The following is a 17,875-nucleotide window of genomic DNA, read 5'->3' as shown; positions in this document are numbered from 1 at the left end:
TTTTCCAGTGGCGACCCACCTTTGTCCCAGCAAAGTCCCACTGGGCCCGGGCGAGCCGCAGGCGCCAACGACTTTTTTATATCTATTCTACATTCTACAATCTACATACCTGAAAAACAGGAATTTCAATTGCAAACTTATTGTTTTTGTATCGTGAATTTAATGCTTTTTGTATACATCTGTCATTCTGTCTGTCTGACATACAGCTGCTGATAAATTCTGACAAAACGCTCGCCTAAGCCGGTCTAATGCAAGTATACAAAGACTCAAAAAGCTAAACGTTGCATTGTAATAGTAAAGTAAGACTGTTATTAAACATATGACAACCAGTACGGAAACTAAAAGTCTCTAAATTTAACTAAAAAATTATGTCGAAGACGTTTGTTCAGCAGTTGCACTGTTCACGCCTAGTGTGACGGTTGGGACTGCATTCTGCTGACGAGTAAACTGATTCGGGGGCTAATGGTTGTCAGACACAGTCTCAAATCATCGGAAACACGGAGCTTATTCCTGTACTTAGTCTTCATGGCAGTCATCGCCGAGAACCCTGTTTCGCACAAATATGTTGTTACAAAGGGCAATAGGAACGACATCGCTTCCTGTGAAATAAGTGGATATTCGTTGCCCACATGTAGCCAAAAGTCTGACAATTTCAATTTGTCAAATTTAGTCTTCAGAGTGGTGTCACAAGACAGTTCTATTAGCTGTGACTCCATTTCTGCTGCCAATGACAGTGAGGTCACATCTGTTTCAAACGGATTTCTAACCCATTTGAAGTTCTCTGTTGGCAGTGCTGGAAAATATTGCAGGAATTTTTTGCGCAATAAATCCAAATGACCGACTACGACAGTTTGTATTGCTGCCTGTATCACATCCGTTTCATGCTCAACATTCATTAAATGCTCTGACAAGAATGAAAATGCATCCATGCGTCCCTGTGCAACACGAATGCGCCAGTGCTCCAACTTCTGTATAAAAGCATTAATTTTGTCAGCATGTCTAAAGATATCATTGGCACGTCCTTGCAATGCCAGATTCAAGTCGTTGAGTGCGCCAAATACGTCAACGAGATAAGCCAACTTTGCCAGCCATTCTGTGTCAACCAAATGAGCAGCCAGTGGAGAGTTCTTGCTGGACAGAAACTGAAACACTTCACTTCGCAATTCATACAATCTCTGAAGAATTCTTCCTTTTGATAACCAACGCACCTCTGTGTGAAGGAGCAGGTGAACATGTTCTGACCCCATTTCTGAACACAGTACTTCAAACAGGCGTGTATTCAAAGCACTAGCTTTGATGAAATTCACCATTTTCACTCCACTGGCAAGAACGTTGTGCAGGTCTTCGCTCAATTCCTTGGCTGCCAAAGCCTCTCGGTGTATGAAACAGTGATACGACACAGCTTTTAGAGCCATGTGTTTTACTCGTTGAACCAAACCTGATTTCTTCCCTGTCATGGCAGCTGCTCCATCTGTTGTAATTCCAATGCAGTTATCCCAATTCAAACCATTTTCTGTAATGAACTTGTCCAGTACTTTAAAAATTTCTTCGGATGTCGTTCGAGTTGATAGTTCATTGCAAAACATGAACTGCTCGTCAACACATGCTTCAGCCACATTTACAAAACGAACATAAACCATGAGCATTGCACAGTTGGCAACATCTGTTGATTCGTCCAACTGTATTGCAAAGATTTTACTGGTTTTCAGCATTTTAACAAGTTGCTCATTGACATCAGCTGACATGTCTGCAATGCGTCTGCTAATAGTGTCATTAGACAGCGGAATGGTGCGCAACTGTTTGGCCATTTTCTCTCCTAAAATGGCCTGCACCATATCGAAGGCAGACGGAAGAATTAATTCTTCAGCAATAGTGTGCGGCTTTTTGGCCTTTGCAATGCGTAATGCCACTTTATAAGACGCTGTAACGGCGCTCGTATTAATGGTTGCACATTTTATAAATCTACTCTTCTGTTTCTGCAATTCATCGCGTTTTCGCTGAAAAAATTCAATGGGTTTACCGTTAGTTTCCAAGTGTTTGGTGTTCTGATGCCTGATTAATTTGGACGGCTTCATGCTAGCACTGGCCAAAACTTCCGAACATATAACGCATTGTGGCTGTTGAAGCTCATCCGATCCGGTTGCAATGAATCCAAATTTCAGGTATGCCTCGTCATATTTTCGCTTAGGATCTTTTTTCTTAGGAGCGAAGGTTTCGGGCATACATACTGCGTCTTCTTCAGCTTCATTTTCATCAGCAGCTGCACTTTCAGAAGGCCGTTTTAATTTCAAATATTTTTCCATCGTTATTCAACAGTGATTGCTAGTATCGACTTCTAATGACGTATGCACACTAGCTAGCACGCACAACAAACAACTCACACAAAATTACGTCAAAGCAGTAGCCGTAACATCATCAGCCCTTAATTTCAATTTTGTCAACTTATTCGTAACTGTGTGTCAGAGACTGATAAATAAAAAAAATGTTAATATACCGATCAACAATACACTACTAAAGTTGCCGACACACAAATAATGTTGCCATTGCATCCTCACAATTAGAAACACCTCAGGAATGCCATGTTTGACTTTACATTCAAAAATATACTCTTTACAATTACAATAAAAAATATGGTACTGTACAGCTCAGAGTTCCTTTATCTCTATCTATTTTGAGCCAGCCTCAAAATTCAGGGATGTTTACATTAGTAATGCAAGTAAGAGAGCAGATGTTAAGCAAGCTGGCCTCCAAGCAATGGTATGAAAAAAAAAATCTGTGTTTACCATACCCATAACTGTGATTTTGACAATGCTATTATATATTCTGGAAAAAGATGAAGTAGGAAGCCATATATTCCTTTGTCAGTCAAACCGAATCCAAAGTTCTTCGTCTTCGTCTTCTTCAGCTTCATTTTCGTCGCTGGATCTTGCACACGGTGACTGTTCGGCAGCTGCACTTTCAGAAGGACATTTTAATTTCAAATATTTTTCCACACTAGCTAGCCGCGCGCGTGTCACGCACGCACAACAAACAATTACGTCAAAGCAGTAGCCGGACAAAAATAGCCCACCAGAATACTTCATCAATTTTTCACAACTTTTTGTGGGAGCATCCGCGACCCACCTGTGACGGCTACGCGACCCACTTGTGGGTCGCGACCCACAAGTTGAGAACCAGAGCTCTAGAGCATGTGGCTCTCTGAGATTTGTTTTTTTTAGGTGGAGCATGTCCATCAATTCTGGGTTGGCTATGGCCTTGTATGTCAGGCAGAGATCACCTCTGAGTAAGCAGTATGCAACCAAGTACAGCTGGAGTTTCTTGAGTTGGGCTGTATAGGGCATCTGTTTGAAGCCAGTAATCCTCTTGGTAAGGTACTTTTGTGGTCTTTCCAGCTGTTGCAGGTGTCTTGTAAGGTACATCCCAAATGGGGTGTTGTATTCTATGATGGGTCTAATGAGTGATGAATAGAAAGGCACAATAACCTCTTTTGTTCTAGATGCAAACCCTTTTGTGATTAGGTGGGCCACATAGAAGGATTTTCTAACCACCTTGGCAATATGATTATCAAAGGAGAGATTACTATCTACTTGGGTCCCCAGATCCCTTATTACATTTTCTGTATCTAGGGGACTACCACCTATGTGGTAGTTCATGGGTACTTTGTTTTTACCAAAGAGGATGACTATGCACTTTTTGGCATTTAGCTTGAGGCCATGATTTTGACACCAGGTATCTGTCTCAGTTTGACCCATCTGGGGGGTGTCTGTATCAGCCAGAGAATCAATTATAGCCCCTAGTTTGCAGTTGTCTGTGAACTTGGTCAGTCATAGTCCTCCAATGCTTCCCTGTACCTCTGAAAAGAATACACTGAACAGGAGGGGTCCTAGGACTGAGCCCTGGGGGACGCCACTTGTAACCGGATTAGAGTCGGATGTAGAGCCTGCAACTCTCACCATGTGGGTTCCATCCATGAGCCAGTTGGCAACCCATCTTGTGACATAGGGGTTTATGTTCAAACTGGTGAGCTTGTCTATAATACTAGAATGGGGAATGGTGTTGAAAGCCTTTGCAAGGTCTAGGTAGGCTGTGTGGACCTCCTTCCCCTCATCTAATGCCTTGGTACCCATCTTAAAGAAGTCCGCCAAGTTTAGAAGGCATGATCTGCCCTTAACAAAGCCAAACTGAGTAGGATCCAAGGTTTGGAGGTTCCCAATGTCTCTGTTAATGAGTTCCATGATGATGTATTCCATAGCCTTGCAGACTAGGCTAGGCAGGCTTATAGGGCGATAGCTCCTGGGGTCCGTTGTGGCTCCACCTTTGTGGAGTGGGATAACTGTTGCTGTGCACCACTCTGTGGGTGCGTAGCCTGTAGAGAGGCTGAGTTTGAACAGTGTGTTTAGGTGAGGGGTTAGTTCATTTTAGAGCTCTTGTAAGACACAGCCTGGGACACTGTCCGGTCCCACTGAAGCTGTGTATTTGGCTTTGGATAGGGCTGTTTTAACCTGTTTGTCAGTGATTGATGGGGCCCTACATTCTTTTGGTATGCTTATGGGCCCTTTAGGGGGTGAGAGGGGGGTGAAGTTTGCACTAAACCTGTCTGCCAGAATGTTGGCAATATCAGTCGGTTCAGTGTATTTTGTGCTATTCTGCACTAACTCAGAGCAGATCTGAGAGTTTCCACTTAGGTTCCTGACATAGCTAAAAAACGCTTTGTGGTTATCTTTGGAGTCATTGGCAATTTTTCATTCGAAACTAGCCTTGGATGATTTAATGAGGATCATAGTTTCTTGCTGATACTGATCAGGGATGTCTTTCCTTCTTGGGATTTTACTCTTTTCTGTACTAGTTTCCTCCTTCTGTTGTATAGCTTGTTTATGGCAGGGGTCCATCAAACTGGTTTCCTTTTCTTGGAGGAGTGAGTCTTGGTTTTACTTGGGATAACATGATCCATGAATTCCTGCAGATGTTCATAGAGTGCCTTTGTAAAGGTTACAGCAGCTTGGACAGCATTGTCCTTTAGCATGGGGGCTGTGAACCTTTCCACCTCAGTCTTAAGTAACGTAACGTTTGCTTTTGAAAAGTTTTTCATGGTGGTTTCCTTGATTGGGGGTGGGGGTGGAATGTGGATATCCAGAGTGATTAGTCTATGGTCTGATCTAACCAGTGAGGGGTTGACCTCCGGTGTGGAACACCGGTCGCCCATGTTGGTGATGACCAGGTCCAATATGTTGTTCCCTCTGGTGGGGGTGTTGACCAGTTGATCCAGGGCATTTGAGTTTATAAATTCTAGGAAGCGTTGGGCAAGGGAGTTAGTACTTGAGTAGTTCTCCCAATTTATGTTTGGGTAATTGAAATCACTCAGTATTAGGGTGTTTGGTAGGACCTTCATATTTCCAAGTGTCTCCAGAAATGTGGAATGGGGGTCCTGGGCCATGGTGGGTGATCTGTAGCAAGCTACAATTTGGATTGCAGTTTTGCCCATTGTTAGTTGCACATGGATGATCTCTGATGCATTGTGCTGCACCACTAACCTGGAGGCATGGGTATCCTTGATGAACATGGATACACCCCCACCCTTTTGTGTTTTGGTCCTGGTTCTGTGGCCGAAAGGTATGGTATGAGTTATAGCCTAGTACTGCTGGGGTGCTCTCAGGAGCCTTAAACCAGGTTTCTGTTACTGCACAGATGTCGATGCTCTCCATACTGAGGAGTGTCTCGAGTGCATGCATTTTGAGGGTTTAGACTTTTGGCATTGAGTAGCATTACCCTCAGTTTTTGGTTACTTGTGCTATTTATGGTGGTGGGTTTGTATTTTGAGCCTTGCCTAAAAAAGGCACTATGGGGGAAGCAAGAGCCTTGGCCAGTATTCAAAAGCCTAAGGGTGACAGGTGCAAGCCATCTCTTGTGAAGCAACGTGGCTTGTTGAGATGTCTGCTAGGAGGTCTCTGTTGCTTTTGCAGATTTTTATTTAGAGCCTCCAAGTATGTTTACATGTATTCTTGTGTGTTATTTGCCGGTGTTGGTTTATTAGGTCTATGTGAGACTGGTGGTGTGTTGCAAGTATTACCCTTCTCCTCTTGACTGTCAGTTCTAGTCTTGGGTTGAAAGAGCTTTGCCTCCAGTTTGGCTGTATATTTGCATCTCTTGCATATATTGGTGTTTGGTGGTAGGAGGAGAGGGTTGTCTGTGTACATGAGGCAGTTGTAACATTGCCTCAAAATGGCCAGATTCACCAGTTGGACTGGAGAGTACACCGGAAACTGCCCTTTGGACATGCCTGAATAGGTAGAGTAAGCTGTTTTTCTGATTGGCTGGTGGGGACAAATAGAGAGCCTTGTCCTTCTGGACAGTATAGGGGGGTCTAGTGCTAGGGTTAATTAGCGCTTGCTATGAGTTTTAAGCAAATGCTTGACTGTGAAATGAATGGTTTGAGTGCTAAAGCTGAAGGTTTGTCTAGTTCCAAGGGAAAAATTGAAGAGTAGACTTCGTGGAGCCGAGAATAGTTTAACTCTAGCTAAACAGCACTGCCCGGTGCACAAAACCATACAAATGTGGCTTTTATAGCAGGGGAAGTGAAAGAGATAGAAATTAACCCAAAGTGGCTGATAAACTACTAACTTCATTTTAATCGGAGTTGCTGGCTACTGAGACTTGTCTGCATATATCACCTGGACACAAGCTGATTTAAGTATACTTTTCTCTGCACTTAATTAAGATTTGAGTCAGTAAATATCGTGTGTCTTTGATTCAGTAAATATTGTGTCTCTGTCTCTCTGCAGTTAAGTTGCATGAAGTGTGAAAAAGTGTAGCCATCTGGGCTCATTGAAAGTTGTTAGACTGCTTTGAAATTCCTGTTAGTGTTAGTTAGCCTGGGGGTTTCTGCTAGCATTAAAATCTGTGTTTGTTACATTTCTAGTAATCATTTTAATCGGAGTTGCTGGCTACTGAGACTTGTCTGCATATATCAACTGGACACAAGCTGTTTTAAGTATACTTTTCTCTGCACTCATTTAAGATTTGAGTCAGTAAATATTGTGTGTCTTTGATTCAGTAAATATTGTGTCTGTCTCTCTGCAGTTAAGTTGCCTGAAGTGTGAGAAAGTGTAGCCATCTGGGCTCATTGAAAGTTGTTAGACTGCTTTGAAATTCCTGTTAGTGTTAGTTAGCCTGTGGGTTTCTGCTAGCATTAAAATCTGTGTTGGTTACATTTCTAGTAATCATTTTAATCGGAGTTGCTGGCTACTGAGACTTGTTGCATATATCAACTGGACACAAGCTGATTTAAGTATACTTTTCTCTGCACTTATTTAAAATTTGAGTCAGTAAATATTGTGTGTCTTTGATTCAGTAAATATTGTGTCTCTGTCACTCTGCAGTTAGTTCCCCACCCCACCCCCGTTTCCTGTTGTGGTGTTAATCTTGCTGGCTTTGGAACTGCCTGCCCCTGCTGTAAATCTGTTTTTGCACACTCCTCCTTGACCCATCTCATTTGCTCACTCAACTGAGTACAGTGAGATCATATTTTGATTTCAGATACTCCTACCAGTCCCATCTCCTCTGCGGTGTACAGAGAGAGCACTTGGGAAGGACATTCCCCTTTAGTATCTTAATCTGCTCTGTTTCCTTCCTCTCCAAAAAAAAATAAATAAATTTGCACTTCATCTGCTTTACTGTATTTGTGTTTCTTCCTACTTTATTACCTTATTTTGCTTTTGCCTCTTCTTAAAAGTATCAATTAAATGTATTTTGCTGCCTTTATTACTGCTTGTTATTAGCCTGATTAAATTGTAACTGTTATTCTAAGGTACTTGGATTAAGCACTTGGGCTTCAAACCAGTTGTTTTACATTAATAAGGTTTGTGGTCTGCACTCTTGTGGGAAGAGAGGCTAGATTCTGCCCTTCTGAGCTGGGAAGTTCTGGTTAAAGGCTTATTGTGCATGCTTACTTGAACTGTTTCCTTCTGAAATCGGTACGCCTTGTTTGCTGTAGCATAGACTAGATTCAGGCCAGCTGGATCTAGCTTTGTTTGTATAACTTGTGCACTGATCCAGGCTGTCTTTTTTGGAGAAGGTTTATCTGTACCCTAGTGTAGGACTGTGCAGTTAGAACTTGTCTGATTGAAGACTGCTGGAACAGGGCTCCGTTTTGAGCTTTTTAACTGGTTAATTGGGTAAAGTGTTGTTTTGATTGTATCTGCTCTATTTTTTGAAAAAAATACTTGTTTCTTTCCTTTCTGAACTAGTATAGTCCAGTTTTCAGGTTATTGCTGAATCCAGGGCTGAGTTACAAGTTTCTGTGTTGCCCATACCTTACTTGGATAGAAGGAAGTTTCTCTATTCATCTGTGAGAGAGGGGAGCTTTGAGCAGCCTATCTGTCCCTGGAGGAGTGGTTTCAGCCCAGAAGTTAGTAGTTTATTGGCCATTTTGGGCTAATTTTGATTGCATCTGCTCTATTTCCTGAAAAAAATATATACATATATACTTTTTCATGCCTTTCTGAACTAGTATAGTCCAGTTTTCAGGTTATTGCTGAATCCAGGGCTGTGTTACAAGTTTCTGTGTTGCCCATACCTTACTTTCATAGAAGGAAGTTTCTCTGTTCATCTGTGAGAGAGGGGAGCTTTGAGCAGCCTATCTGTCCCTGGAGGAGTGGTTTCAGCCCAGAAGTTAGTAGTTTATTGGCCATTTTGGGCTAATTTCTATCTCTTTTACGTCCCTGCTATAAAAACCGCATTTGTGTGGTTTTGTGCACCGGACAGCGCTGTTTAGCTAGAGTTAAACTATTCTCGGCTCCACGAAGTCTACTCTTCAATTTTTTCCTTGGAACTAGACAAACCTTCAACTTTAGCACTCAAACCATTCATTTCACAGTCAAGCACTTGCTTAAAACGCATAGCAAGCACTAATTAACCCTAGCACTAGACCCCCCCCTATACTGTCCAGAAGGACAAGGCTCTCTATTCATCCCCACCAGCCAATCAGAAAAACAGCTTACTCTACCTATTCAAGCATGTCCAAAGGGCAGTTTCTTGCCCTTCTTTTGGTAGAATCAAAACCTGGGTGGCCATGATGCTATTGGAAGTCTTCTTGCTGGTCTGACCACTGGACTGACCTCTGGCTCTACTTTCATGGAGTACACAACTGGAAGTTTGCCTAGCTTGTTGTCAAACACACATACTCTGAGAAAATAGCATCTGTAAAGCTGGAACTGGGATATGTGCTTACATAATGAACTTGTTTGATAAAAAAAGCAGTTTCATTCTCAAACTGTTTCTGAGACCTAATAATGACTGTATAGATTTTTGGACTACATAAAACTGCAAGCTTTAACTATTCCAAGCTGAATATCATGAAAGCACTAATGAGCCTTCAGTTTGAATCTCTTCACTTCCATAAGCAACAAGCTTTGCACAATTACCCAAATTAAGTTGCTCACCAGCCCTCACTTTAGCAAATATTTCTGCTGACATTACATTACACTTTGAACCAGTATCTACTTTGAGCTCTGTGGGTTTACCATTGATCAGGACAGTACAAAATACTTAATTCTTTGCCAACAAATCTACTCCATTAACCTTTTCACTGACCACTGATACACCATCTACATAGAAAGTAGGGTTGCAGCTCTGTACATGATCAACTTGCTTTTTTGAGTGACCTTTCTTAATAACTGAATGAGGCTTGCGTGATTTATAAAACTTTTGAAAATGGTTCCATTTTTACACTTGTGGCATTGCTGACCAAATGCTAACCACTTCAATCTTTATCACTCATGGTTGGCTCCACAATTGCAACAGTTAACAATAAGACTTGACTTGGGTTTCGCTGACTCAGTCTTGTACTGTACTGTGCATGCCCTGTTTACTGAGCTAGTCTTGGAACTTGGAAGAAAGCTATGGGGTTTCCCTGCCAAACCCACAGGGGTTGTAGCTGCCATGTGCTTAGGCCTGTTTCTGCTTGCCATGTGTTGCATGCTGTCTATGTTTGCTCTACAGGCTGCTGAAACCATGCTCTTTTCACTTCTAAGCATACCTGTGTGCCTTTCTGTGAGGTCATGGATTTGACAAATCTCTATGGCTTTGCTTAATGTTAAATCACTGCCACAAAGCAAAATCTTTCTCACCGCAGCACTATTGACACCACACATGAGCCTGTCCTTTATTAACTCATCTTTCAAGTCACCAAATCTGCACATTTTAGCTTTATTTCTCAAGTCAGTGATATAAGCTGCAAAGGTTTCACCTGGCATTTAGTCTCTTGTATAAAATAAGTGCCTCTCTAATGTAACATCTGTCTGGGGGTTGCACATTTCTCTAAATATATATTTTAAGCAGTCAGGGTCTTCCCTTGATTTAGCCAGTACCACAATATGGCAGTTTCCCCCTCTCCTGCATATACTTCTGGTGCATACACAAATGAACGCTCTCTTTCAATAGCCTCTGACCCAGCTAAGTTAAGCAAAATAAATGCCCTCATACATGCATTTTTATCCAAAAAGCTGCTTGTATGAAAATATTGTATTCCTGTTCGAATACTCCCAATTTACTGCTATATTATGATCAAACACAAGTGGATCTGGTCTGCAAAATGCCTCTGCCATACCAACACACAGTAGTGAAGGTGCTTAAAATCATGTATGAAGATACACACATAAATATATGTATATATATATATATATATATATATATATATATGCCAGAACTTTATGCCAGTACTTGTAATTATGCCCAATAGCACAACAAACTCTTTGAAATAACTGCACTTTGTCAAATAAGTCTCCGTAGCACAAGAACACTTTGAAATCACTGTACTTTATGAAACCACTCTTTATCAGTGTAAAAATACTTCTAAATGACTGTACTTTGCAAAGAAACTGTACATAATGAAAAAAGCTCAGAGTAAGAAAGACTTCAAGATAAATGCACTTTGCAAGTAAACTGTGCACAGCACAAGAACCTTTCAAAATGGCTGTACTTTGTGAAATAACTTTGCACAGTGTAAGAAACACTTTAAAATGGTGGCACTCTGCAAATAAATGCACACAGCACAATAAACTTTTCAAAATGGCTCTACTTTGACTGCACTTTGCAATATAACTGTACTTTGCAGACAGCAAACTCTTTGAAATAATTGCACTGTAATAAAGCACACACTCTGCAAACACTTTGCACACTCTGAGATACTCTGAACAACTCTAGTTATGCTTTGAAAGGCTTAGGTCAATGCGAAATAGTAGTTTGTGCCCAAAACACAGTCTTTTACTAAAACACATGCAGTCACATTGCTCGTTAAGCTTATTTTGCCCTTTTATTATACTTATTATGCCCTTTTAATCTCTTATCATGCTCATTATACTTTTCTTGTGCCCGTTTTACATTAAACATACTCATTATGCTAACCAAGGTAATTCTGAGACCCATATGAATATCTCTACTAGTTTTATCAAATATCATGGTTTTGAACATTTCATTTAAATAATAATGCAGTTTGAGCCTTCCGTTTGCTTAATAATATATTTTTGTGCTACTCATTTGATTAATAATGTGTTTTGTGCCTTATAAATGCTCTGTTTCATTTTCTTTGGCAAATAAATCATTTGTGCAGTTTTCTTTATCTTAAGCTCATTTCTGGCCCTTTTTGTTTATCTGAGCTCTGTTTCACTCAACCTGCTTAATCTGCCTTCGCCTTCAACTCTGCACCTCATGGCTTGAAGAAGTTGTTTTTCTGATCCTGGTTCTGACACTATGTTGCTCGTCTGGTCAGGATGAAACAGACAAACATTTGTGGATTCAGTTCAAGCAGCTTTATTGCAAACAAACACATCAGAAATGAGGCTTTGTAACTTAAACTTAAATAAACTTTATAAACAGACCGAGTACCATACTCATATATGTTAAGACTCTGGCTGTTCTTTCAAAATGACACTGCTGCCTGCACATGCTCAGTATTTATATGCAGTGCTACATCTGGAAATGCTTCTTAAAGGTACATACACACACTCTGATCTGCACATACCCAGAGGTAAAATTGAACCAAGTCAACCATAAATGCCCATAATAAAGATATTCATACAAATTTAACCTGAGCCATTTGTTATCAGAGCTTTATACTTCTTCAACTGTTTTGGGTAATAGTTTATATAGGAAAAGTACATCCACCACTACACCCATCTATTTCATTCTTTGAATGCTGGAGCTTGACATCAAAAACTATGTAGTAACAAATGTTATTACCCTTTTAATTTAACAACACGTGAAAGAAATTTGCATGATTTGGCACAATAGGTCAATAAAGATCATGACAGCTGACAAGAATAGGGATGTGATGATGAATGCAATTGATTATTCAATAAAAGTGCTGATTTCATTAATGAATGACTTGTTTTATGATAAAAGTGTCTAAAAATGATGTTAATATTGCCTATTCTGCAAATGACTACATGTTGCCTGTTGAATTATTGCAGGGTGTAATTGCAGACTTGGAGTACATTTTTCTAGTAATTAACAGTTCAATTATTCATGCCATCTTTGGAGTACTGAAAGTACATAAACAATTTATTGATCCACCCCTTCAACAAATCGTAGTGCTACAGGTTTTAAAATGGGATCATTGGCCATCGATGCTGACAGGAATTAAAAGCATTTTTCAGTGATATTGATTACATTCTAAGTGATATATGGCACTAAGATATTTATCACAAGCTGCATATCTAGAAGACACAGTTTTTGTGTCCATGGATATTAAAGATTTATTTATAATTATACCTCACTTTGTTGGACTTAATTGGTTTATGGAATCTTTCACAGGATACTCAAAAATTACCAAAACTGAAGTAAGGTTACAGTATGAATTTATGGTCACAATATTGAAAAATAACATTTTTGAAGATGTCCATGGGGCTCATTCAGCCCCGATGTATGCTAAGATTCTTTAATGGCTTTGGAAAAAGATGTCTGTTTTATAATCAGAGTGTAATCATTTTTACACATGGGCAACCTTCCTCTGGATAATATTTTTGTTTCATGGACTGGTAGTTCAGAATCAGCTGAAAGAAGCTTTTGGTATATCTGAAAAGTACTACAGATTTTCTCAGATTTATTTACAACTTTGCTGATTACTCCATTCATTTGTTGGATGTCATGATTTATAAAGACAGAGGCACCAAGTGTTTTCAGTCAACTGTACATAAAAAAGCAATGTTCATTAATGCGTATTTCCATTTTAACAGCTGCCATCCCTGCAAGCAGAAAATAGCTTAGTTAAGAGAGAGTACATCTGATTTCTGAAGATGCAAGTAGATTAAATGCACTACATACATTAATAAATAATGTTAAAAGATTAATTAAAAATGTATTAGTTAAATGATTATTGATAAAAATATTGACAGAAATGGCAAAAGAGATCAAAACTGTTATAGTGACTAGGTTATGGTCAATCTTGAATAAGCATAGTTCTTGTAAGTTACCTATGATTAGAAATGGGTCGGACAAGATCAGAACTATGGTTAAATCTTTTATAAGGGATTATTCAATTTAATACAATTTGGAATATATCTTTTAACATGTCTACTACAGAAAAATTAGTGACAAAACCATGCTTTCGATACAGATGAAACAGGAATATTAAGCAGATGCAAGAGAATAACAAAATCTGTAATTAAATTAAAACAATGGCCAAGTGTGGATGTTGTAAATTTTGCAAATATATGATTGATTCCACTGATGCAACTGTTAGTGGCTATGTAATCCAAAATAATTGCATGCAATGGCCATTTTGATTGTAACACAAACATTGCTGCATATTTGATAGCTGCCTATCTTGGAAAGCTTTCTATGTGGCAAAAACAGACAGACATTTACATAGCAGGATTTATAAGCACGTCTGTGATATATATGAATAAAGCACTGGGCAAGAATGCCATTGCCTGCAAGAATTCTAAAACATTTTTATTTTTTGCCCTAGAGAAAGTTTAAAGGAAGGATCATGTGAGACCAGACTAGAGCATAGGAATTGTTTAGCAATTAAGGCCTAATGCAATTCAAGTACTAGGGATGAATTATTACATTTTATGTTCTACTGATTTGATATTAAGATCATTAATGTAAAGATGTAAGAGTACATTAAAAAAAACATTGTTTAATAATTCACTAAAGTTACATACATTTTATTTTATGTTTTATTAAGGCCAAATGCCATTCAAGTACTAGGGATGAATTATTACATTTTACTTTCTATTGTTTTGATATTAAGATCAGTAAAGTAAAGATGTAAGAGTACATTTAAAAAAAACATTGTTTAATAAATCACTAGAGTTACATACATTTTATTTTATGTTTTTATTACACTTTTGATCACATCTTATGGTTAAAGAATTATGTTATGATCATATTATGATCACATGACCCTGTCATCTGTTGTATATCATATGACTGCATCACATAATTGTTGCTATTTTAAAATGAATTTTGGTTAAGATGATATTACATTGAGTTTATAAAATACTTGTTCTGAATAAGTAATTTTCCTTGGACATACATGCTAAATAAACACAGTTCTCATTGACACTTCATTTCTTGGGCATTATTTTAGTTATTTGTTGGCTTGTTATACCAAGGGGAGTATCCATTTACTTTTCATTTTGTACATCTCAAATTGGTTAAAAAAAAATTAAGAGTAATTACAGCATGGTCACTGTTCATGTTACAGTGAACACTTGAAAAGAATGTCCTCACTTCTAGATATGCAACAAGATAGGGTGGGAAACATGGGGTAAGCATGTCGCCTTCCAACACCCCATATGACACCTGAATATCAAAACAAATAGTGTTGGAAGAAATAGCTAGGGAATTGTTATTTCTAGGCTTGTATAGGCCCTAGGGCCTATAGCCTAGTACCAACCTATGAACCTATGAACAAAGAAGGCAATATAAATGAGTGGTAAAGCTTTATAATGCAGCAACACAAACACAAGAAACAATGCAATGTCATTAAGTAATAAAAGAGTCACAATACAACAATACAGATATGAGAAAATGCAATGTCATTGAGCAGCAAAATTCTTGAAGACAGTAGTACTAACACGAGCAAAATACAATGCCATTGAACAATGAGGATTTATAATGCAGCAATATGAATATGAGAAAATGCAGTGTCATTGAGCAGTAAAGATTCTTTAAGGCAGCAGTACTAACATGGCAAAATGCACTATCATTAAACAATAAAGATTTATAGTGCTACAATACAAATATGAGGGAGTGCAATGTCATTCAGCAGTACTAACACCCTCTACCACCTTGATCAATTCTAAACAGACCAACTATGAAACACTCTATTATACCCTGTTCACTGGCCAGTGACTATTTACAGTCTTGCTGCCGGCATGATGAGGCTCAAGTTGGAGCTCATATGGATCCCAGTTATTTGTAATCCACAAAGCATTTGGGGGGAACCACAATCTTATAAAAATGACAGCCAGAGCCTCTCACCGCTCCGTCGAGAATATCCTAGTGACTAGGCGCCATGATTCCTCTGATGCAAAAAGTAGAAAATCACCTACCAGAACCCTGGTAATCATCTATGGCTTCTCAGTACTAGGCCCAAGGGAACTTCTTTTCTTGCTGAATCATAGCAGGCATTCAGCCAGAGACAGACACAATCTGCTACTTCACTTCCCTGTCCCAAAGCACTAGAAAAGAAAATCCAGTCATGCTGCAAGGCCCTTTTCCCTTCAGCTATGTGTTTCAGTCTTCCCTCCTTCAGCTAGTGTTCCAGTCCCCTCTTTCACTTTCGAAATTTTCTTTTATATTCCTGAAAAGGAGCTCTGCATTGTGGTGTAATGGGAAACTACAGTCTATTACGTCTACATGAAATACAGTGGGAGCTACATATCATTCTGATGAAGTATTTTAATAATAAAGACAAAAATGCTTAACATTTACCTTTGAAATCCATTTATGATTTCATTATTCTGGTGTTTTTGTCATTTTGTATTTAAAAGATTAACAAGTGAAGAAATCCCTGCCCATTAGCAATGTGTTGCAGTGGTACCATTTCATGAAGGGAGAGAATCACTTCAGACTAAAACAATTCAAGACTCATCAGTCTGACTGACCAGTATTCTGTATAAAATAATTGACACAGTCATAATAAAGCTTATCCAAAGTATTCAGGAAGACTACATCTGTTACATGGGAAAATGTATAGCTTTGTTAGTAGACAACTTGCCTTTTGAGTCTTGTTGCATTCATTGATGAGGTAACAGCAGAGCTTGATGTAAGCTTGATAGAACATGCAGATGACATTGAACTTGCTAAGGCTTTCAATATTATTCCATATGAAGGGGATAATTGACAAACTGAAAGCATTAAATGTCATTCCACAATACAATTCAATGATTGCAACACTGGTATAGCAACAAGGCACAGTACTTCAGGGTAGTGGTTATCATTATTTCTCAGTGGAGGTTACCAGTGGTTTTCTACAGAGCTCTCTTTGGATTACTTTTCTTATATGTAAATTTAGAGAATAGACTATAGATAACTAAACATATGACTGTAAACTGGGTAAGATTAGCAAACAATAATGACTGACAGGGTGGAAGTTATCAGTAAATTAACACAAGCCCGGGAGTGTTGTGAGGCTTGATGCCACAGGTGGAGGGCCTTACTATCCTTGGAGGAGGGTTATTTCCCTGATAACACCAAATCTGGAGGGAATTATTATGCTTAGAGAATAGACTAGCTGTTAAATTGTTTGAATTTGTTTTTTTATTACTACATACTTTTTATATATTTGTTGTAAAATAGTTCCTCCGCCTAATGTCTCAGACTTGCTGTAGCATATGCAATTGTTGTTGGAGGAAGCATTTTGCATAAACACAGATACACACATACACACAAAGAGACAGACACAAACACACCAAATCTATCCCCTCACTAATCCTCGTATTGTGATCTACCAGGCAGACAAATACTCTCATACACTCACACATGCAGCACCTTACATACATACATACACACAGCCTCAGCACTACCAGATTGCTACACAGCTCAATACTTACCTCTTCTGCTATGGACGAACATGGCCTTTTGGCCATATTCATTACAATGAGTAGCCAGAAGTGGTTGTGCTAATTCTGTGAATCACACACACACATAGATACATAGAAACACAAACACACACACACACACACACACACACACACACACACACACACAAACACATACACAAGCACATGGCCAGCAATTACAGTCACTTTGTTGACTGAACACACATCAGATGCCTCACTGCAATCAAATGAATGATAAAAAAATAATGCACTGCAAGACATTACAAATCCTCCATGCCTCTTAACTGTCCTTGATTTTGTAGATAGTCTCTGATTTAGCCAAACAGACTTGCTTGTCTGTCAGAGAATGTCTGATATGCTGATAAATCACTGAGAATTCCGTTATAGTTCCATGCTTATTGTTTAGATAATGCATGCTAATAGACTGTCTACTGCAAATGAAAGAAATTAAGACACATTCACTCTCTCTCTCTTTCACTCACTCTGTCTTTCTCTTTTACATGCTAACAAAGACACACACACACACACACACACACACACACACACACTTACTTTTTTCTTTATTTACTTTTTGTTAACAGTCACTTTTCTCACAGTTTTGCCATGTTTGTTAGTGAATTTACAAAAAGGTCATTGTTTTCTTTTTTCCTGTCTGAGCTTTGTGGCAGTTTAATATGTTGCCAATAACTTGTAGACTTGTCTTTCACTGTGTTTTATCTGTACAATAACACCTTGATTGAGAATATTAATTCTCCAATAGAGTGATGATGCACATTTTGCCTATTCTCTAATTGATTCAATAAATG

General features: G+C 38.9%; 1 protein-coding gene across 1 annotated transcript; it reads right to left on the bottom strand.

Annotated features, from left to right (window-relative positions):
• Positions 1–407: 407 nt before the first annotated feature.
• Positions 408–2,303, bottom strand: LOC122797147 (SCAN domain-containing protein 3-like). Its single transcript, XM_044065952.1, has one exon. It carries the CDS (start codon positions 2,301–2,303, stop codon positions 408–410), a length of 1,896 nt encoding a protein of 631 aa, XP_043921887.1.
• Between the last annotated feature and the right edge of the window lie 15,572 nt (positions 2,304–17,875).

The sequence above is a fragment of the Protopterus annectens genome, chromosome 3.part0 (genome assembly GCF_019279795.1).
Source record: "Protopterus annectens isolate FY-2018-M chromosome 3.part0, PAN1.0, whole genome shotgun sequence".
NCBI lineage: Eukaryota > Metazoa > Chordata > Ceratodontiformes > Protopteridae > Protopterus > Protopterus annectens.
This window is presented reverse-complemented; position numbering and strand designations above follow the sequence as displayed.